The 24,063-nt window shown below is 44.0% G+C and overlaps 1 protein-coding gene across 5 annotated transcripts; it reads right to left on the minus strand.

Annotated features, from left to right (window-relative positions):
* Positions 1–377: 377 nt before the first annotated feature.
* Positions 378–24,038, minus strand: LOC120902124 (heterogeneous nuclear ribonucleoprotein K homolog). Of its 5 annotated transcripts, none has more exons than XM_040310661.1 (10): positions 23,885–24,038; positions 16,834–17,035; positions 16,634–16,690; positions 14,050–14,093; positions 11,665–11,737; positions 10,767–10,865; positions 3,727–4,160; positions 3,409–3,628; positions 3,159–3,328; positions 378–2,554 (listed from the first exon to the last, which is right to left on the minus strand). In XM_040310661.1, the coding sequence occupies exons 2-10, from the start codon at positions 17,026–17,028 to the stop codon at positions 2,503–2,505; spliced, it is 1,344 nt and encodes a 447-aa protein (XP_040166595.1). In that variant the 5' UTR covers positions 17,029–17,035; positions 23,885–24,038; the 3' UTR covers positions 378–2,502. The 5 variants fall into 5 exon arrangements, with proteins under 5 accessions (XP_040166595.1, XP_040166602.1, XP_040166608.1 ...); XM_040310668.1 differs by lacking the exon at positions 23,885–24,038 and adding an exon at positions 18,741–18,880; XM_040310674.1 differs by lacking the exon at positions 23,885–24,038 and adding an exon at positions 18,724–18,880 and having other exon boundaries at positions 3,409–3,568.
* Positions 24,039–24,063: the final 25 nt, after the last annotated feature.

A 24,063-nucleotide genomic window follows, 5' to 3' on the forward strand; every position in this document is an offset into this window, starting at 1 on the left:
TTCTAATGTGACATTTTCCTGACTCACCCTTTTGAACAAGCAAATTTTAAATTCCAATTAGACTCCCAATAAGCCTGTACAAAAAGGGTGCTAATACGAAAGAAGTCAAGAAAGTGTCACAAAATTACGAGAAACTCTTTAAGCTTCTGTTTAAGTTGTTATTTTTAAATACACACACTTCATTAACTAATACACATTCACACTTCATCAAACAATATATCGTGTTTTATTCACTTTAGTTCCACTGTATTTTTACTAGAAAGTACATTTCTAGCAGTTTGAAGGAACCTTTTCTATATTTGAGATTCAAATTTAGTCATTATTCTCACATTATCCTTTCGAATCATGCACCCATACAAGAAAACAGATAAAAAAGATTGAACAACAAGATGATCTCCTCTATTTATATATTTTTAATACTACACAATTCGTGTTTTTGCGTCCACACTTCTTAGTCTGTCGGTTTCAAAACAATGGTTCATGTATGTAGATGACTTGGCGCAATGTAAAGCGCGCGCGCACACACACACGCTCTCTTTTCGCGAGTTTGTGTGTTCTTCCTTTTCTCATGCTCTCATTTCTCATTTCAAACTTTTCAATAATACACCATTCTCCTGTGTCCAGAACCTCATAAAAGACCACGTTTGCTTCTTATTACCCCGTCTAATATATATATTTTCTTGCATTACGGTTTTGTTTTTGTTCTATCGCTAATAACAGCGCATAGAGTTTTAGAGCACTTTCAATACATTTGGTATGCTTGGTTGGGTGAGAGAGAGAGAGTGAGAGTTGTATGTATTCAACTACAATTGAATGTAACTGTGTAATGGCGCGATTTTTTATTTTATTTTATTTTCGCTGTATTGCCTATGCTTTCCTAATCTCACACACTGACTGACACGCGGCGACACATACACTCACACGCACACACAAAGACGTTGTTTTAAGAGATGAAATCGTACTGGTTATTATTAAAAGAACACACACACATACTCTTCCCAAGCCCCCGAGAACGGAGCCTGGAAAATAGGTAAATGTGTGTAATATTTTGTGAGTAGTTAAGTGTGCATTTGTCGAGTGTGTGAGAGCCGCTGTTTTGGTTCATTGGATGGCTGGTTGGATGGTTGATTATACGGTTAAGTTCATCATCTCTTATCGTAAATGGAAGTAGAACATACTGTGGTCAAAAAATGCACTCGGGGATTGGGGTCGTAACTGCCCCCCCTTCACTTCATCTCGTTACATCTATTCTACACACTGGACATATGATGCACGTACTATATTTGGGAGCAGAAAGAGGGAGCAAATCGGTAGAAAATGCGGTTTTGGCTTCCTACTAACTCTTGTTAGCGAGTTGTTGTTTAGATGTATTGAATAGGGTCGGAGGATTAGCGTAATCTTGAAGGCCTACACGACTTAATTGCAGCGATTGCGCTTTTTATTTCGATTTTATTTAATTCATGAGATTACTGGGAATTTCGCTGGTTCAAAAAAGACACTTGGCGTACCTGTGTGTATGTGTGTTTAGTTTTTGTATGTTTCAGAGGACAAAAATGTTTCCTTTTCATGGATTCACAAATATCCATCATCCAGCGCGCTCGCTGAGCATTACTGGGAGGAATAGTAAGTAACAGTAAAATTCTCTCCTTCTCTCTCTTTCTCTCTATTCCATTCTGACTGCAAAAGACGACGCTGAAACTAAGGATGAACGTAAAGACTAAACTATATTACCCTGCCGGTTTTTAAACTGCCGATGCGATGCACTAATCTGTAAGAAAATGCCCGTATTATCAATAATGCGCGGAACCAGTGTAATGGTTCGCTAGTGATGCACTAGGTAAAATCATATTTCCTATGGTCGTCCCACTCCCCACACAACCTACAAGCACATCAGCATCCTAGCAAAAGCGCGACATATAATAGCATTGTCACGATAGGGACATGATTAAGAAATAGTGAAATAGTGAAGCCGAATGGTGGCTGACTGTAGTTATTGAAAAGAACTGTTTTTTGCCATGATAACAGTGATCTTCTCTGCTTTCCGTTAAGTAAAAAGTGTAGCGGAAGGACATCAAAGGCAAATGAAATGCTTATACTACACCGTAGAATGACCGTACCGTACCGTACACAGTTATCAAATGTAAAAATGCTCTTATTTAGGGGATTTTCGCGCCTGTTTGCCGCTGCTACTGCTGCTATTGAGATAAAATCTATTGTAGTTAAACAGTAAAAGCATACACTTCTTGTAGTAGTTCTACCCTCCATGCTGTTTTCTTTCTGTTGCTGACAAAACACGCGCGCCCCCGCTTAGGAGAAGAAGACTAGGCTTGCTTAATGTTCTTTTCCAACCTCTGTCCTAAACCATGTCTAAAAGTTCGCAATATTTCTTACGTACTTAAAACAATGTTACATTCTTCAACATGCTGGCGGGAACGCGGACGAGCGCTCGAGCTGGATTACGCGCGCACATGCACACACTGTTCAGATTGCACCACCATTTATTTAGTTGCGATTGAAACCACCTGATCCAGCGCCACTCAAGTTTTCGCGAACGCTACAAAAAGAGAAAAACAAAGAAAAAGGAAAGGGTTGTTATACTAAAATTCTCTCTTTCTGAACAAAGCATGCACATTAAGACAATTTGGTAATGATTTAAGTATATATGGCACAGCGCGTCACACAACACACATTCAGTCAAACAAGCACAACCCGTGCGAATGAGACCAATCCATGAGAGTGGTGTTAGTAATAAGAGTCAGATGAACGGTTATATTCGGTAGCGAGGGGCAAACTTTGTAGAAAGACGAGAGATTTATTGTTAGTATCATAAGCCAAACAACAAAATCACTAGTCTTCCATACAATGTTTTGCCATGGCAGCAGAGGATGTTCGAGATGCGGTCCCAGTTGACGATGGCGCGATGGGGTTAAAACAAGCGATAACACACACATAGGAGGCTAATGAAGATGATGTTTTTTGGTTATAACTGATGTGTGATAGCTATCTCCGTTGTCTTGGGGTTTCATGTCTTAATCGTTTTTTTTTTTCATATTAAAAGCACCAACTTAACATTATTCGTGCAAAAACACCGATACACACCCTTAAAAATACATGTACGAATGAGCGAGTAGTAGAAGGCGATTGTGTTCTCTATTTACCTTTGCTGTAGCATATATTGCGCCGCCTGAATTTCCTTCGGTGTGCCGGTAATCGTGATGATCCGATCGTTCGACCCGGGCAAGGCTTCGTCGATCTGGATGAAAGCGTTCGACTCATTCCGAATGCGACGTATTCGGCCACCTCCCTTGCCGATAATGGCACCAGCAAGCTGCGAATGTACACAGGAGATAATAATGACATTAAAGCTTGTCCTAATACCAACCCCATCTCCCATCCTGCCTCACTTACATCTTTGGGTATTGTGACCTGCGTTGAGGTTTTGTTATCCATAGCACCGTTGTTGCCGCCGCCGAAGCTTCCCAGGCTGCCGTTGCCGAGGTTGCCGCCCGCGCCGCCCAGATTCAAGCTGCCGAGATTGCTGAGCGCTAGACTGTTGCCACCGCCAAAGCTGCCACCCATATTATTGCCGTTGATGGGATTAGCCCACGGGTTAATGTAATCCCTGTCCCTAGGGAAGGGAAAGAAAGGGCAGAGGGCAAAACATAAACCAGCTGCACTCTCACGCACACACCCCCACCGCACCGCGCGCCACTAGCAACACCCTACCTCATCCCGCCGCCGCCGCCTCCGCCCACACCGGCCCCGGCACCACGGTTCGCCCGATCGTTGCCGCGATCGTAGCCGCCACCGCGGTTGGCGCGGCCACGATCTTCGTACCGATCGCCCCCACCGCCGCCGCGCCGATCGTAACCGCTGCCGGGTGCCGCACCGCCAGCATTGCGGCCACCGTTACGGAAGGCACCGCTGCCACCGCCGCCGCCCCCACCGACACCGTAGCCGCCGTACTCGTCCGCGTACATGTCGTCGTAGTTGTGCGGATCATAGTTATGCACCGGGCCCTTGATCGGTGTGCCCTTGATCAGTTTGATGATCTCGTTCAGCGTTTTCAGACACTGCTCCTCGCTGCCTATCACCTGGGCAATGCGGTCTGTGCTTTGCGGTGGTATGTTAGAGAAGATTTTCAACCGGCAGCCGATTTCCTGTAAAGAAATGAAATAAAAGAAATAAACAAACATATAATTAGCGAGGAAGTTTTAAACTGAAGATGGATGGAAATGGTTTGTTTTCCTCATACAATATGATAAGAATGCAAAATAATGCTTAAACGATAATTCATTTTAATTGTTCAATAGAAAATTGTACGGGAAATTGTTGTTTACGTTCGCCACAAGTTCATTTAGCTCAACGATGCGTTGTTCGTAAACGATAGAACACACCAAACTTCTATTGAGAAAGCCAATTAGCTGACCAAAGAAGATATTGAACATCTGTTTCTTCATGGAACAAAGAACATGCCCATTCTACCCTCATTTCCCCCTGACAGTTGTAAACTCCCCCCCCCCCTTTTTTTGGTTGGTTTTCTTGTCTATTTGGTGTATTTGGCACAAGGATACGTAATAAGAAAACACCTTCAGGGCGAAGAAGCAGCAACGCGAAAAAGACGCAAATACACCACGATGAATAATTTCCAACTGGTTCCCCTGATCACACGACACGATCAGGATCCATTCCCTCTACCCATTTGCATTTCCCCTTCCAACGCATGCTGCCAGGCAGCATTGTGTTTTGGACTTTGGGCTTACAAAGGACGAATTGCGCGCGCAAATTGCCACGGTTTTCGCACTTATGCCAAATGCGCTTCCTCCTCTCATGCAACCGGTCTGTTCATCAGCGCACCAGCTTCAACGAATGCAAATCCATTTTTAATTCCTTTTTCCCCCAATAATGAGAGAGCGATGGCACCATTACAGCCAGTCGTAGAGCACCATGCTTCTCCTTTCTACCGTTGTTTCGAACTATTTCCTGTGTGCGTATCGTGTCGACGACGTCGTCGTCGTCGTCGTGTGGTGAACGGCATCGTCAGGAAACGCGTTTGCACCATCTGCGCGCCTATGTGGCGCGCAGCAGCAATTTAGCTCTCCGAATTAACAACTGAACACGAAGCAGAAGGAAGAATGATTTAAAAAAAACAGAAATGGTTCGCTGCCGTTCCCGTACAGGAAGTGCAAGAATGCGATGAAGAAAAGAGTCAGACGTAAAACTAACGGATGTGGCATAGCAGAGACACGGAACAGAGAAGAAAGGGAAAGAAGCAAAAAGGATAACAGAAACAACAAAAAACCGAGCGCGCTCAGCAGCTGTACCGGGATGTAACGTTAAGAAAACAACATGCTAGCAAAAATGGAAAGAAAAGAACAAAATAATAATTATTTCAGACACACACACCTTGGTCGGCTATTCGAGCCACGAACCCTGGGGATCGAACCCTAGGCTTCTATTTGACTGACAGATCAAACACATTCATGGGCAACAAGCAAGGGAACGAAATGGCAGACATTAAATTCATTAGAATTTTCACCACTTTACACACCTTCGTTTCGGCATTTCTTGTGCCGTGTCGTAGTGCGAACTGAAGATTCTTACACATTCTCCGTACGAATCTGTTGTAGTTCCCTTGCATCATTGATAGAAGGAAAGGAAAAAGATGCGGGCGAACTAGATATTAAATGATGTGTTGTACTACGTGGGAAAGGAAGGGAAGAAAAGAACGGAAAAAGGTGACATTACACGCAACAGGGGACAACCGAAACACACTAAAATTACGATCCCGCTGCTGAAAACACCGTGACGATGACGAGGCAGATGTGAACCTGAGAAGGATGAACAAAATTTAATGCTCCACATAGCCACACAAACACACACACACATACAAAGGTGCTACCGAGTCCGTAAGAAAAAGGAGAAAGAACACACACATAAAAAACCCGTGTTCATTGCTTACTCCAAAAAAGACAGCTGGTAACCAAAACCGACAGTATCAGCCGCTCGCAGAGAAAAAGGTTTCATCAGCCCTTCTTTTTTGTGGATGCTTTTCTTTTCCAATACTCTATTTTTCCTGTATTATCTTTATCCTTCCATTTTGGCCTATTCTCGCCTAATACAGGCACCCAAAAGGCGCCCTCAGCAGTATGAGAAATGCCGATAGCTTAAACCGTAACAGAGCCTTTCGAAAGCCAGTTAAAATGATTTTAAAATTCTTCCCAAACGAGATCTCGATCGAACCCCCTCGCGGAGTGATTTAAATGTCATCAAACAATCGTTTTGTAATTTACCATCCTCGTCCCCACCGGAGAGCCGAGAAATAAATCGACCACCGAGAGCCTCCCCACCCCCCGGTTGTGAGCATCATTACAAGTGCCGCTCGTACACGTTTTGTGTTGTGAGTGGGATAGTGGACGATTTGAAGCCCCCTCCCCACTACGACCACCCAAATTTGGTGCACCGTGCACAGAGCCGGAAACACAACTAAGGATTCGGGCGGATTTAACACTTTTTATCGATCTAATGTCTCTTCTTCTGCTGCTTTCCATACACACACGCACACACCACATACACACCAGAGACAATGTGGGGTAGAGTGTGTGTGTGAAAATATTTGTATGTGTTTGTGTGCGTTGCAGAAGGGCCGGAGCCGTGAGGGTTTGCTAAGGGGGGAGGAATTAATACAAATCCTCTTCTAATCCTTCTTCGGACAAGGATCGAGGTTTAAGCAGAAACATCCTGGTCACACCGTTCGCGTACCATACGTTGTACCAAAGGGCGGTAAAGTGAAAAGCAGCTACTGTAGGTATTTCAATTGTTTGACCATTACCATTAGATAAGATTTGTATTGAAAATCGGGCTTACCACCATCGTGTTGAGCTGTTACTACTGACGGACAGCAGTACAGGCCGAAGAAGTGAGTGTTTCCTGCTCGCCTTTTTCCTTCTGTGCGGCGCATCGCTTCCCTTCGGCACAGTGAAACACGACGGTGCTGCTACTGCCGACTCTCCAACGGGGAACATCATTTGCTTGCTCTCCGACGAGACAAATTGAAATATTTCTTTGTTCAATACACCGCAACAGGAAGTACCGAAAACAAAGCACCACCTAGGTGACCCACAACCGAGGCAGTCACAGTCAGACAGGACAATCCAGCGAAGGGAAAGCGCGCGCGCACTCACACATACACACGCACAACGCACTCTAGGAACCTTCCGCCGCAGTTTAGTGTGGACGGTCGCGAATTACTCTTCATCAAATTTAGTTAACAAACTTAAATTGGATAGAACAACCATCCTGTGCAGCTTGTCAAACCGTTCATTTGCTTTCTATGCGGCACAGTTTAATATTCTCGCTCGTGCGATTGCTACCGATTACTTGCCGAGCACCACGAGGAAGTGAGCACCACGGGGACTTCTTTTCCACGAAATGTCAACTAAAACTTTTGCCCTATCGCTGGCTAGCCACTGCACACACACAGTACGACTAAGGATATTTTGACGAAACAGAAAAAAAGAACTTCACCACCATCAACGGAGGGAGGAGGGAAGGCAGAAGCGGTATGCAGGACGAGAAATCAATCGGGAGAAGCCGGGCCAAACTTCGTAGTTCCTCGAACGGCAACTGTTCGGTGCCAACTGAATGACGAGAAACGTGTCCACTGAGCAGAAAGCTGTTGCGCATGCCTTAACACTCCTCTCGTTTGCGTCTCCCAATCATCCCTATCCGTGCGTAGTAGGCCACTCTCTCTCTCTAACACTCACACACTCTCTTTATCTACCTTTGCTTGTTCCTCGCGAGCATCTGGTTCCAAAAGCAGGGAATGCAGTGTCCTTTTCCAATCTACTTTTCGTCTTCACCCGTCAGAGCACTCCAGCTGCCACGCACCGTAGCGCATATGCACACACACACGCCTGCACACATACAAAGATTCTCTTTTTTCTATCGATGTTGGTTGCGCTCTTCTCTGACTGACTGTATATCTTGCCAAAGATTGCCGCTCTCGCGCGCTCCCAAAAAACGTGGTTTTTCATCCACGTACACGTGCACGCATACAGAGGCAGGCACGTGACAGCGTACATCATCATCCTACCCGCCGCCGTCTTGGTAGATGCTTTCTGCCCCTTTCTCAGAAGATCCTTTTTGCCTTCTTCTTTGTGTAGAAATACTGCCTCACCCCGCGGCCCGGTCGTCTCTCCCCCGTCATACCTTCCCAAAAACCTCGTCACTCTCGCTGACAATGAACCCATGGTGGTACAACGAACAACTGCCGCTGCGACGACCTCGGCCGTGTCCGCGTTCAAAAACCAACATACGCTTCTTCCCGCCGTTCTTCTCGGTGCGGTCTGTAACGCTTCCTTACAGTACGATTCCTCCCGGTGTACCTGGTGCGATGATGGTGCAGCTGGCACACCCGTAACTTCTTCCCGCTGCTGCTGTTGCTGTTGCTTTTGCCGGACCTTAGGGCTCATTTTCTACAATCAATCAATAGACGACCTCTCACTCTCTTTCACTTGCGTTCGCTCTCTTTCTCTCGCTGTTCAGGAGGATTGTATTTTTGTACACGTTTGTGGCTAGCACCTGCCTGCAGCACATACCCTGCTACAACCGTGCGCTTCCATATGGTAGCAAGAAATTAATACAAAAAGATCCTTTGCCAGCCGTCTTTGCATGCCTTGCCTGCTTGCTTTCCAGAGAACGGACCAACTGCTCAGATATTCAGTACCAAAGTGTAAAAATTTCACAAATTTTGTTGAATCAAACAGAAAAAAATGAAATAAACCATTCTTCTAAATCATCATACCAAATAAAATGCACTCCATCGCCTTTGGAACGGTGCTTTAAACATATTTGACGATTTGCTACCACATACGTACACGTGGATATTTCTCCGCACACGTTACAATTTACCTAAACGAATGTAATACAAGTTAAAATAGAAAATGGAAAACAGTTTGCCGCCACGCAGACCACATACAATCGTTCATTACTCCCCACATCAACTCCACATGACATCGGGAAAACCGCAAGACAAGGACATACGGACAAGCAGTGTGTGCGGCGAGTAGTATATGTCGCCTGAAAACGGTACAATAATTACCCTACATTTCAGATCTACAGGCCCCTTTTCCCATTTGGTTGCTCCCCCGATGTGGACACCAAAAGAACTTGAAACACACACACACAGCATGGGAGTGAAGCAAATGTGCACTGCTCTCATTATAACCAGTGGTTAGGAGTCATAATTATTTCCATGAAACGCTCAAAATAGTTTCCAGCTTGCATGCGTGCGCGAGGAGCAAAGGGGTAAAGAAGGCAACGAACGAAGGTAATGGAGGAGTGACGCACAGCTAAAGCAGGTCATAGCCCAACCACTAGTAGGCGCCTTCTGGTAGCCGTGGTTAACCGAGTCTGCAACTTCCCTACGATCTCCAGTTGCGTGCCCGCGCGCAAGGATATGTCGGGCGCGGTTATGAGTACCACATACACAAACACACACACGCAAGGCCGGGAAAAGGGTCCCGGTACGTGAAGAGAGTGTGCGTGTGCGTGGCGGTGCAACGTTTACTACTACATGCAATCGCCGATTACGCCCCGCACAACACATCCCAACAATGCTGCCCGCCCGCCTGCGTCACGGTTCCGTGCGTATCTTAATAACGATTTGCTTTTGTCATCTGTTCTGCCACAGGATTACACGTACCGACCCCGTCGCCTGGGCACGCTACGAAACGGCGAACCGACCGAACCCTCCCCTCCGGGCCTCTGCTGCCGCTGCTGCTGCTGCTAGTTTGTGGCCAAAGCAGCATTACGCAGCTAACCAACACATACTGCTGGCGCCATTAAATGCGCTCACTGCAGACAGAAATATCTCCCCGCTCCTTCACCATCGCACCACCGGTCGGTCCAACCGCTGCTCGCTGTCGATCATTTCGAGCGCTCTCGCCAGGCGAACGCTTTTCCGACCAGCGATTTCTTTTCCCCGGTGTAAAATCTTACCACCGTGGCACCTCGGTGGCGCGCATAACCCTGCATCGAACACGCGACGTACGGTGGTGTGCCGACGATGACGCGGATGTGATGATGGCTACAATTTCCCAATTCCTAGAGATATATTTTCGCCAAACTGTGCGCATTGGAAGGACTTCTCTTTCCTTGTGTGCGTGTGTTTTTTTTTCTTGCTCATGTGTGTTCAACGTTTTAGCGCAATGAATGCGAGCACTGCGATGCACTGACGTCATATTGGTATGGAAATTGGCTTACACGCAACTATAGCGACACCCCATACATTTGCTTCCCAAAGCAAAAGATGCAGCGAAGTTAAACCTAGGTGTAGTGTACCAAAAGGATTCCGAGCTGAGTACACACACACACAAACAATTATGCAAACATGGAACCCATTTTAGCATCACCGAATAAACGGCAAGAAAAAGAAGAAGAAAAAAACAGATCACGGTTGGCAAACTACCGCAACTAAGACACTGGCGTAACAAAGCAATGATAACTGTCACCACTGTGGCACAGGGGCACACAGGAGAGCGCGAGGAGTAAACACAGCACACATTCGACGGTGCTTAAACTGTTGACTTAGAATTCATAATTTATCCTACGCTGGATGATAAATTATGCAGGCGGTTCGCGACATGCGCCACATTTTAAGAGGCGGTAAAGTGCGCCCAGGATGAACGTACTGCACGAGCGGGCGCGTACGAGTTCGACATTTAATTTTGCTTTAATTTTTAATGCTGGTGTGGTGTACTTACATCCTTGATCTCCTTTATTTTGCTTCCACCGCGGCCGATGACGCATCCTGCCAGGCTGAGATGAATCAGTATTCTCAACTCGTACTCATTATCGCCGGCCTAGTTCGATCGGGGTGCGATCGAGGACATGGAAAATGGGACAAGAAAAAGGATAACACGAATTAGAAAAATATTAAGAAGAAATGTAAAAAATCATTCTTAGACTACATCGAGGAAAAAAAAACCTATTCGTTGTGCTGTATTTGTAAAAAACAAGACTGATATGCTTTGGTGCATACACAATGTTAACCTATTATCAACGACTGGCGCCGATTAACCAGCCAATGTCCGGCACGAGTACTCTAAAAGGACTTCACAACTCGCCACATCGTGGTAAGAGAAACCAAAGGCTGAAAAACACACCAGCTCTTCTGCGCCAGCTTCTGGCGTGAAAAACGTAGACATCAGTATCAAAAGCGTACAGTCAAAACGTACAACAAAAAAAACGCACTACTTGCCACAAACAAATCAACAACACGAACCAAATGAGTGTAAATACAGGGTACGGCTGGACCCGTCTACCACGTATAGACAATCCGACGCCATGCACTTTATGAAAATTTAAACTTGTAATTACGGACAACACGCGATACCAATTGGACGAACCGCACGTTGGTATATATACTCGGGGCGGCTGTGGTTTAGTTAAAACGATAAAGTTGAATTCGAAAAAAAGGTTATACATTTCCTTTCACTCTAGAATGTGACACGAATAGAAGGCGCATTATACAGTTACACTCTTGTCACAACTATACAATGCATTAACGACCAAACCCGTTTTCTCCTGTTCTCGGACTTTCTAATAGGAATACGTATGTTTTATTCTTATAGGAGTTCTTATACAGGTAGGTTTACTCACCCGATCAAGATGCTTCATCACATCCTTCACTACTTTCGTCACCGTCTCCATATCGCCACCAATGGTAAGCACACTGTAAATACAACGACCGAGAAAGATAAAAAGCCACAATTCATTAAACATAAATGCATTCACATTGCAGCTGGTATGGATAGGAGAGTATACAAGTACAATAGGTTTGCGTTAGCAACATGTACAACAACAATAATCACGATCACAATATGTCGCAAAGGTACATTAGTGTATAGTTGTATGGAAACAAACAAATTATGCTGCGTCTTGACCGGCAAGAAGGTTCATGTGTAGCATCATTGCGCATTTCATAAGAAAACATGTTACAAATTTTACGAAAAAAACTATCCTGACATCATGTCATTTTTTTAAGTATGCAAAAAAAAGAAAAAGATTTTATAATTGTGTGTATTTCATTTTTAAATTGTATCCCACCTTGCTAAGGCTACAATGTTTTCAATCATTTAAGGAAGCTTACTTGGCTCAAACTTTACAACATGAGTGTGTGTGTGTGATAGGGAACTCTTGCGGGAATTTGCGTTCCTCGAACGGATTTCAAGGCAACAGAAAAGTGGGGATAGTGATGATGAGAGATATTTTTTTTTAATAAACGTCAGTTAATTTTAATACATTAAACACATATCACCTATACGCGCAACCAAACAATTATGATTGGTGGTTTTAGAAAGGAATTCGGACACGTGATGTCTGTTACTTTTGTGTATGCAAATTTGGGAAGGTCTTTGGATAGTATAAGCTATAAATTTGTTAATATGAAGATGTTGGCATTTAACTGGGAATTAGTACATGAAGTGTGGGAGGAGTCTTTCTTTTAATTACTGACCAAGAAAAAACAATCATTACGATTTAATGTATCCACAAAAACAAGCAATAATTATATTATTTTCAAAAACAACGTAAGCCGCTGTGGTAGAGGTGGTAACATAACAACGATACACTCATACTAAGATGTGACTCTCTTTATTAACTCTCATTAACAATTAACAGGATATGGATTCGAAGGTTATTGTCTTCCAGCAGCGATCGAGAGGATACATAAGATAAAACGAAAGTAGCAAACACAGAAAGGGAAACAAAAGGAAAAACAAACGAACACTCACACACACACACACGTAAGATATTGCAGGTACGATATATGTTCAACAAGGATGGGTGTGTTTAGAACGTATGATCAACAGAACGCTAGAAACAGGTGAAAGAATCGTGATCCAAGAATCGGTTTCTATAGTGGGAGGTAGTTTTAAGCTATTTCACGATAATCGATTCGGGAAACCTTTTTGAGCGGGAGACACAATTCGAAACGGGTACGAAGAAGGATTGTGGAATAATAGTTGTTACTTCTTATTTTGAGAAGGATTTCTACCAGAGCGTTGATGGTGAATCTTCAAACACGTAGAACACAAACAGATTAAAATTTTGGGTATTAGATACTGGGCGGGGAGGAAGGGAGGAACACATACATTCTAGGGTCTCTTCTCTCTCTACCATCCACATTGCAACAGTCGATTAGAGGAGATACGTTTATCTTACAAAAAGGGACACATATGCTGAGCAGAATAATATCTACAATTTTTTGTTATCAAGTTCCGATTGCAAGCACTACCATTTGAAGGTCGGAGAAAGGAATCAAAATGTAGTCCAGTGATCGACAACATAAGCTCCCTTACAAATCGTACTCGATCGTAGGCGACTGCACACCATGTCTTTGTGTACACAGCACTCTCATTCCATAAGACGGCAGATGCATGGTGTGGCAGGTGCATTTATTCCTAATTAATGGTGACGGAGGAATACTTCCCCTCTATATGGAAAAAGAGTAACTAATGCTTTCATCTTTCCTTTTTACCGTTATCAACAGATGCAGAGTTGTTGTAGTTACTGTAACACGTAACACACCCGGTGCATCAATTAGGAATGGTCGGAGAGCTGTTCATCTTCTTTTTTTTTTGAAATTCTTGTCACCTTTCCAAATGGGAGTGCTTTTCTCGAAGGTGGCGTTTGAAAATTGTATTACATTTGATTACCATTTTAGTACAACAATTACAAACAGAACATATTATCTCGACAGATGTACAAAAGGATGATGCTAATTTGTAAAACCAAAAGGTGGATGGTGGAGAGGCGGATGAGAGATTTACACATTTACAAACGATTGCAAACGAAAAGGGATACCAGATACTGATACAACAACAACACTCTTCGGCATGGGCGGGTGGTGGTATGGGGTATGGGTAAAAAAAGATGTCTGTGGATCATGTTGTTGATTTTCTTGGATAGTTATTTGTAATAGATCAGTGGTTCAGTTTGCTTAGAGAATATATAAAGAGAAAAATAAAAGAAAGAGGTCTTTACCGTTCGGGGCCAGTACAGTCGCCTACATTCACTTGGGCTTGATACTGCGCATTTGGGGGGATGATGTGCGCACAAAGGACACGCAGCCGCACAGAAGAAGATTGTGTATGTGTGTGCGTGTATTTTTTTTAATTGGTTTGTTTGATTTAAGTGACACAGGCACATATACACACGACAGACACGAGTTTGTAGAGTCGTAGAGTGTTTATGGTTTGGCACACATTAGTTTTGGCAATATGCACACACACACACGATTGGTGTTTTTTTGTTTGTTTTTGGTTTCGATTCGATTTGTTTTGGGGGTTTGATCGATCAAACGATGTTGGGAATGCGGTGCGCCGTTCGTGAAACACACACATGGCCAGCGATGCATGTGTGTAAAGAAACACCATTGGAAAAGAGAGAAAGAGAGAGAGAGAGAGAGAGAGAGAGAGAGAGAGAGAGAGTAGAAATTTATATTATTTTCCAGAAGAGATGATCCGAGTCAGGTCAGGCACGAACGGATGAACGAGTAAGCGGGCGGGCAGGCGGGCAATCAGACGAGTAAGTCAGGCGCACATCGGGTGAGCGATCATCACGGGGGCAGGACATATGGAACAACAGGGTCGGTTTTATCGTGACGTTGTTTGGTGGTGGTAGCAGTAGCAGATGGTAATGGTAGTAGTGGTAGCAGAAATGGTAATAATAGCAATAACATTCGGTCGGTAGCGAAGGTGCACATTTTCCGCAACAAAGCCAGAGTGTGAGGACGTTGATGATCCAACAGTGAAGTTGTCAAGACGGTGGATGATCGTCACCATCATCGACATCGTACGATCGGGAGTTATTACATTGGGGTTCCACATTTCGTTGATTACCACGCGCAATCATGGTTACGATCCATAGCGATCGTTGACCATTTCACCAAACCGTGGGCAATGATCGTGAATTCGTTAACGTTGGCGGGGTTAGAATGGGAGATTCGATCGTTTTGGTTGGTGGTTGCCATATTGATTATGGAGTCACGATTTGAGTCCCATGCGTTTGACATGCCGGGCGATCGGGAATACCAAGAGGGCAGTTGGTGGTAGGCGAGGCAAGTAAGTGAGCATATCGAGTTCGATTTTGGGATCAGTTCGTTTAGTTGCCAGCATAGAGTTTTGTACAGACACACGCCAGAGAGACCGGAGACACCCCGTGGTGATTGTGATTAGCAATGTTGGCACAAGGTAATCGGGCAGGCGCAGTCAGCAAGGGTTGAGCCATGACGGTACAGATGATATACGTAATATAGTGGTGGAACCGACGGGTTATAAACGAATACATTGCCAAGTGTTATCCAGAAGCGAATTTATGTAGCACCACATTACACAAGCCGTCCACCATCGAGATAGGGTATATCATTGTTCACGCCATTAGACGGTGCGCGCGTGTTTGGTGTGAGGAACGTTATTGTCGATTGGTACCCGACAAAAAAGTAGTGTTCGTGTGTTTTTTTTTTTTTGTGTGTAATGTGCACAACGGATATTTCACCAGGAGACAGAAGACACCACCGTAATCGCCATCGGTTGGGACATCAATTTCGGGTTTCCGGGCATCGCAGGTTGGCAGGGGTATGGTTTTTAGAGCGTTTCGATTTGTTAATATCAGCGGGCGTTCAAATGTATTGATGTTTTTTCCCCCAAGATATAGTAGTGGTGGTAGTAGTAGTAGGGCCAGTGTGTGGTATTTGGTTGGTGGCGGTAATATAGCAGTAGATGAACATGGGTAGTCATTTTTTAATTCAATTACACGGTACCAACGGTTTAACACACCCGAGAATCGATAGATTACGGAATACATATGAGAAGGGGGGAAAGGAGAAAGAAGAAAAAATCATATTTAGATACAGGCTTACGTTGCAAACCAACCATTCATTATTAACATCAATAAAGGACACGAAACGAATCAGAAGAATGTCGATCGAGGCAAACTAATAACGGTATAAAACACAATCGTCCAAACCAAAGCTGATGGATCGTTTACAGAAGACGATTGAACTAACCAAACGTTACTCGACACTAACACGAGAAGCGTCCTGCACCCAACTGAACTGCATACTGACAATTTATCGAGGACTTGGACTATCAAAAACGACAAGAGACCAGAATGAAATAGTTACAGTTCTTATAATCCCTGGTGGTAGATATGCTGACAGAACCGGAAAATAGTATAATACTCGGTTAGTATGTAATGTGTACAATAGATCATCTACAGTGGGATTTACGCAGCTAATACAAAAGACCTGCAGAGAATTTTGCTATTTATATTCTGTTAACACTAGATTCGCTCATTCTGTCATGGAAATAGTGCATCATCATTTCGTTTGTCCCATACAAGAAATAACGTTTTAGTACCGAAAATTTTACGTAATTATTACATTCTGCAACAGACAATTGAGATGGGGAGTAAGATTTGGTTAACTAATAATCGCACCGTTGTCGAAAGCAGTGTAACAAGAGGAAAACAAAATGAAGTTCAACGAGTAAACAAAACTAAACAAATTAGATATACGCATTAGTTTTTAGAAAATATATAAAACAAACATAATCGTCAGTAACTATACCTCTGTCCGTAGCTTTTGGATGTTGTGGCCTCCTTTTCCTATGATAGCTCCAGCCATCTTGATTATCAGGACAACGGTTCGATGGCAAGGCACAGAGATGCAAGCGGACAAAACAAGAAAAATAGAGATGAGAAGTGAATTAATTTGCTTGTCAGTCTTAAAAACACAAAACTTTGTCTACAATACTTCAGATCACTTACCTTGCTCGGAATCAGCAACCGAACCTCCTGCTCCTCGGAGCGCATCCGCTTCACAGACGACTTGCTGCTCGAATCAGACGAATCTTCAGCGTGAGCATTGTTTTTGGAACTCTGTTCATCGTTGGATCCGTCCTGTTCTGTGGACACTTGCTCCTCATTTGCGCCGTCGCAGGCATCTTCGTTTCCACGCTTCATTTTATGGCTGCAATAAAATGGAATAAAACAAAACCACGCACGCAGACGCAACTTTAGTTACACTCTTTGCTTTGATTATGGTAATTAGCGCTCTGCCGCCTTGTTTGTTGTTGCTCAAGACCTAGCAATCAAAACCTAGAGTACGCGTTAACAATCACAACTAGCTTCAGGGCTGTGAGTGGGATTGTTGAAAATTTAAATCTAAACCAGATTTCACTGCGACTCGCACCCTACACCAGTGGGGCTGTGGGGGTTAAGTTTGTGTGGGCCACGTGTGGATTACATCAGGACAATCAATGTTTAGAGGCATCAACTTATAAGGAAACGTGATCAACCCCAACAGCAGTCAGCTTCTGCGTTATACTTGTTACGAGCGAAATGGGGATTTATCACCAACACCTTTAAATAATTCTTGGTAACTGCTTATAAATTTGTTCAACATGTTTGAAACTAAGATTGGTGAGATCAATATCCCCACCACCGGCAGACTTATAAGCAATCCAGCATCTTAGATCCTCTCTAATTCTTAAAAATTATCAAATGCTACGGACAATTCGTAACGTTTTCGAAGATCATATATAACTCATGGATTATAACTTTATAGGTGGCAAAAACAATAACAATTCAATCAGCCACACAGACGATGATTGTAAAGGAGATGGATTTTCAGCATATATGTACCTCATTCGTATTTTCCATAACCGTGACCGATCTATAGAACTGATTCAGATGGATCATGTGATCATCTGATACTAAAACAACATTTCCTCACAAACAACCTTACACAGTGCCATCACACTAGCAACACAGGAGTTCACTGTACACCTGCACTGATACGGTATCTGCTATTTGTGCTCACTGAGAGCTACACAAAAGGACAACTAACACAGAACCTTTCACATTGTGAGGATCCCAGACCCCAGGAACCATTTAGATGCACCGGAAATGTAAGACTGACCATGCTGCTAGCAATGGACCCATATTTATTGATAAAAATTTCTAAGCCCGCGGAAGATATGCTGCAAACGGCTAATATCATCCCGTACACCAGCCACGGAGGGGAAGTTCGTTCACCATTTACTAGGACTATCAAATCGAAGGGACATATTTACTAGGTAGACATCGCACTGGCCACATCATTGGTACACGTAAGTGTCTATATCTATTTTCTCCACCTCTCATCCATCCATCTCATCTCCATCCGTTCCACGCGGTTCTACCCCTTTTACATGGACAAATGAGACGGGGGAGAGGGCAGCCCTAGAATACTACGGCGATTTTCCCCCTTGCGGACAGAACTTAATCATTACACATGCCACGAAACTATTACCACATAGAGCCGCGCCACCACGATGTCCATCGTCGATCCGCCGCGCAGACACAACTTCGAAACTGGTAATTTATTTTTCTTTTTCTTTTTTCACTACACCATATCGCCGTACGTCGCCTAATAGCGTTGCGCGGGTGCTAGTGGTGGTGCTTGTGCATGGAATATTATTTTTCAATACCAATGCTCACGACATCGGCAATAAATAGGGCACAATGCAAACACATGGCGCGCCTTAGGAGTGGGTTAATGTTTAAAATTTCTTTTAAACAACAGTTTTTCCGTTATACTTTTTTTCCTTCAAAACAAACATCACACACCTCGGACAACAATTATGAAAATAAAATGAAGAGCTTAACGTTACATACTTCCTATAAATCATTACCGAATACACCTTGTGTGCCGGGGCAACCTGCTCCAATTGTTGCTGGTGTGCGCTTTAGCGAAAAGACGATACACGAACGAAATTCTAACTTCCGCACGATCGAGAGTGATCTTACGTACTACTTGACCCACTGAAACTGACTGAAAAATCCATCGTCGCCTTCAGAGACGTGTGTCTGCGTATTCCGGCGACAAACAAACAAAACAACCAAACAAGATCGTAAAACCGCTGCCCACGCCAATCTCGTTGAGATCAGCGTGCGTTTCACTGTACCACCACGTCCACCACGAGACGGTGGTCGGAGCGCTCAGCAGAGCGCAAGGGGTAACACAGTGGGAAGGCCGGAAGAGTGGGGCATTCGTTTACTTTCCACTTCTATACGGGATCACAAATTCCAACGGTACAGGTGTAGGTCGCAGCAGCCGCAAGATAGGTGTGCTTACGCAGCACTTTACGAACACGGCCGCGATTTGTCGACCCACCACCGCAGCCGCCGCCGCTGCCGACGACACAGCTGATGCGATGCTTTAATGGAATGGTGCTTTTGGTGGTGGTGTTGGTGGTAATGTTCGCCAACCACAAGGATCGTAGTAATACCCCTTAGTAAAGCGTGGTGACGATCATTCGACAATCAAGCCGGTCGACTGTAAACCTCGCCATAGCGCGCGCGGAAGAAGAATGTAGATCTCCTTCAGTTAATAAGTTTGATGTTAAATTGTGACTGTGAGTATGCATTCTGAATCTCGCATAACACGTTTCGTTGCATAACTCATGCGCAATGGATTTATCTTTAATTTAAATAAAATCATATACAGTCACTGATATACAGTCCATGTGCGTTACAAAACCATGTGCAATACATTTCAGAGCCAATTCAGGCCGAATTCCAGTGACCAGATAACAAATAACTTGCGTAATTCAACGAATTTGATATATTAAACTATATTCTATTTTATATTCATCATTTAAATCTGTAATAGACTTCTATTTTTAGCTCATTACATACATTACAGGTATTCCCCGATACACCCCATACTCGATAAACGCGATTTTCTAAATTTTACATTTCTTTGAGCAAATTGCACTAACTAGACACATCATATGTCTCATCATCAGATCAAAAACTAATTTAGTGGTTAAAACCTACAACCTACAAAAAAAATTACACAAAAAAAGCTATAATTTGAGTGAAAACTTCGCAATTCGACATACGTATCAAAATCGTACATCGGGGATACATGTATTACGTTTATTGGGGATACATGTGCTATTTTTTAATAAACTTTCGCAGTAATATTTCATACATAATCCCTAGCATAGCTCGAATAGATTTTACTATTTCCTAAGAAAGTAGATGTACTGCAAAACACCATTACAACGAGCAAATCAATAACCAAACGGTATGTGGTTGTCTGTTTAGGTTTTGCAAAGTAGGAAGGTTTTAAAATATGCATTGCCAGCTGCAAAGTTTCATCGTTATTCTCAATGCAAATCGTGGGTGAATAATGTATGCTATAGGAGCAGCGGAAATTCGCAACGTTCTTCATTCAGCGCGTGCAAAGAAAAAGGGCTTTTAAAGAATGGACACAAAAGGCAAAGGAAATTTACACAAAAAAAGTAGAACATCACGCTATTAGACAATGTTCTAAAAAAAAGGTTTTTACATTAAATTTTCATAATTACTAGGATACTAACAGACATCGTAATGGCCAGATAATTTGGATCTTAGGCATTGGCACAGAACATTAGTTACTTCTAACAGTATAATGAATAATACGAGCATGATAAATTGTATTATTTTACTTTCTTGCTGATGATGATGATATTTGCACCAACAAAATTGGAAAGCAATCAAAATGCGTGATAAAGAAAGCATTCTATCTTGCTCTTGATAAAAATCCAAGAAATTTGTACATTTGTGAAATTGTGTAATAATCATTATTTAATATCCCTCGATTGCCTGTTGTCCTACCGTACAGTTCCACCCTTCGGACGAATGCACAGCACACAATTAGCGTAATATGTGCCTCTTTCGGAATGATTTGCATCGATAAAGCAAAAGCAATACTATCTCCTCCTTCTCCGCAGGCCTATGTAGCCACGAACATCAATCGAAGACAAATGATAGAATACCCTCCCCCCTCACCCTGGTCACCACCCCTCACTCCTTCCATCTTTCCCCTTTCCCTCTCACCATTCCATAATGATCTTCTCCAGTCTGGCTGACCCAACACTTTACTTCCTTCCCTGACATTATGTTCTAATACATAGAAAGAAAGTTACCATCCACGGCCCTGCCGCCATGATACCCGGTGGATCGAACCACCGAACCAGAGCATCTCACACGGTCTCCCCCCCACACACCGCCACCGAGGAGTGGTGCGCGTGTGGAGTGGGTGATGGTGGTGCTTTCATCAAACTATTGCAAGCGCCAACCCAACCCATTCACGCTGGTGTCTATTATGTATGTAATAGCCTAAATTGATGGGACATATGCCGCCAGCCTGTCCGAGCGCGCCGCAACAGTCTTTGGCAGCAAAAGCGCCGCACAACGCGCCACCAGGGGGTAGTTATCTTTTTTACACGCCGGCTAATGTTTGATATTTCTCCTCCGATGTCAAAACAAATCGGTTTCCATGGTGCCCAGCGACAATGCTTTCGCTGCAGCTTTTCGTCATTTTTCCGTTCACCCACCCCTCACCACCCCAGCAAGCTCAATTCCCATCCAAGCCCCGATTAAGGGGAATCGAAAACCGATGTTCTCCGCGTGTGGGTAATGGGCCTTTTCAGTTTGGCCGCAAGCAGAACTCTACCCCCTCCAAGCCATGCTTGTAGCTAGTTATCTCTGTGTTTTTTTTTCCGGTAGTGGGCATATTAGAGGTGGTCTTGGCCGTAACAAAAAAAACACACAGTATGTACCATTGGTGGACACACTCATTGCCGTCAGTTTTTCTTTTCCTTTTTTCACACGCTTCATGTAACTGTCATGTAAAACGTCTACCCATACATCCTCGCTTTTTAATCGGTTATTGATTTGTATCTGGCCAAAGATTTTATTTTCGTCACCGTTAAGAACCGATCTCATGGGTTAGGAGGATCCATCATCTCAAGATACCGATGGCCGTTTTGAAGTCCAGATTTTTTAGCGACGACTGAGACGTTTGCTTTTGTAATACAGAAAACGCGAGCAGTCATGAACATGTAAAGAACACGTTAAAAAATGTGTTAAAGAGGCCACTTAAAGACCCCATATCCCGAACATTTCAATTCTTACTTTTAAAATTTATATATTTTTATAGAAATAAATAAAAAATATAATTCTATTAACGTCCTCAACAGCGCCGTTTTAATACACGTTCGTTACTACTTCTTGCAAAACAGACGCCACAATCCATTCTATCGATAACATTCACAAATGGCTTTCAGACGTACATAGAAAAAAGGCATCGCTACCCATTCGTAGAAGGCCGTGAGGGCATTTTCTTATCAGCCGTTCTTACACAAGCAACAACGAAATGGAATGGCATCCTCCCAACTGAATTGGTTCGTCTAATTCGCTTGCAAACAAAAAAATCCCCAATAAAACCATAAACAAATCAAGTATTTCTACGTTCACAACGAACGATTTTCTTTGCATATCGTGCACTGGAGAGAAAATCGATTCGTAATAATTCCTTGCCTGTCGTGGTCTTTTCTACGCGTTACTGAAATACGGCTGGCCGCTCTCGCGCTCTTACCATCTCTGTTTGCCCACATACACGCACATATTTTTCCGGAAGTCGGCTCTATAAAACTCCGCAAAGTGTGTGAGTCATTGCCTCGACACGCATCTTTGCACATTTTGTGCCTTTTTTGGGTGAAGGGGCACCTCCAAAATTTTGACACTTATTTCTATTCGTCCGCACGCTGTTTCCTCAATTGACTCGGGATATTCGGGTGCCATTTCTCACCGTCGCACTCTTAAAGCGGCATAATGAACAAAGGAGCAGGAACTTGCCGCCCCATCCCCATAGGCAGCATTGTTGTTGTTCGACAAGAAACAGCGACGACACGCGTAAATATTTGATCGTCATTTACATATTCGCTCGGGACGGGGGCCAAGAGCGATGAGGGATCGTGACCAATTTTACCAAAAGGCGAAATTTGACCCACTAAAAAGCTGAAAAAATAAACAACGTACGCTCACACGCACGCACGGCAGTCTCTGGAAGAGAGTACGTACGCTCGGTACCGTTATAAGCCGGTAGATTCTGATGATCCGAGCGATTTTTAAGCAACGTACTACCCGATCATTATTGACCACATTCCCACTTGCTGTCAATCCCACAGTTCCTGTTTTTTTCGTAATGCCTCTCTGCTCCCGAACCATCAGCACGCGCTTGGTCCAAATTCTAGCACGGAGCGTTACATAACCTTTTTTCGGGAGCATCGAAATCGAGAAGAGTCCGCATAATGGCCATTCACATCGTTCTTCCCGCAGACAAATTTTTTCATCGAGAAAATAGATGAATCGGCTACAAGTTCTGCGTTCCGTCCGGATGGGCGTGCGTGGCTTGTAGAATAGTCGCGCACATTTCGCCATTTTCCTTCGGCCTGGGGGCTGACCGTTTCGTCGCGAGAAAGCACCGTGGTGTCCGGAAGAAAACTTTCTCCGTATTACCACGGAGCACGCCCGGTTTGAAGGAATAACAACAAGAGCATAATGTTCTCTTTCCACCCGGGAGGCACGTCGTTGCATAACGTGGACAAATTCGGCCGACAAACCCCGACCCCGACACTGCCTGTTTTCGATTCGTCCCGACAGACCTTGACGCCGTTCATGGACCACCCCATGGTGCCCGCTCCGGCTTAAGAAACCGGTTCCCAGTGACCTTCAAGTGCACGTTTTCCTTCACGCTTGGGGAAAGGACATTGGTGCGGCGCCAGCAAAGAAACGGTCCGTGGAGCACCTCTTGCGCGTTATTCGCAGTGCCATTGCTACGGCGTGCACAACCCGGTAGACAACCACACACATATGCACACATGCACGAACACATACACACCCGCACACTTTCCCGGTCCCGGTTGGAACATTTTCCGCTTATCATTTAGTGGCACGGCGGCGGCAAGGCACACACCCTTTCTATTCGTGAATTGACACTTACCCTTGTTGAGAATCGAATCACACCAACGATTGCACGGCTATTTTGTTTATGGCTGTTACTTTTCTCCAAAAAATTACTTTCCCGCAAAGCTTGGCGTGGCTTGCAAACACAATGAACTGCCTGCCTATTTCGAGGAAGAAAATGGAGCAAGCACAGCAGCACAGTCGAACCCACAGCAG

This window comes from Anopheles arabiensis, chromosome 2 (genome assembly GCF_016920715.1).
Source record: "Anopheles arabiensis isolate DONGOLA chromosome 2, AaraD3, whole genome shotgun sequence".
NCBI classification, from domain to species: domain Eukaryota; kingdom Metazoa; phylum Arthropoda; class Insecta; order Diptera; family Culicidae; genus Anopheles; species Anopheles arabiensis.

What these genes read in the sequence shown, in the direction of transcription:
- LOC120902124 (XM_040310641.1), bottom strand. An exon ending in TCCAAAAGCTACGGACAGAG is followed by an intron (nt 14,094 to 16,633) that starts GTATAGTTACTG and finishes CCAAATGCGCAG; the next exon opens with TATCAAGCCCAAGTGAATGT. An exon ending in CAATATATGCTACAGCAAAG is followed by an intron (nt 2,555 to 3,158) that starts GTAAATAGAGAA and finishes CTCTTTTTGTAG; the next exon opens with CGTTCGCGAAAACTTGAGTG.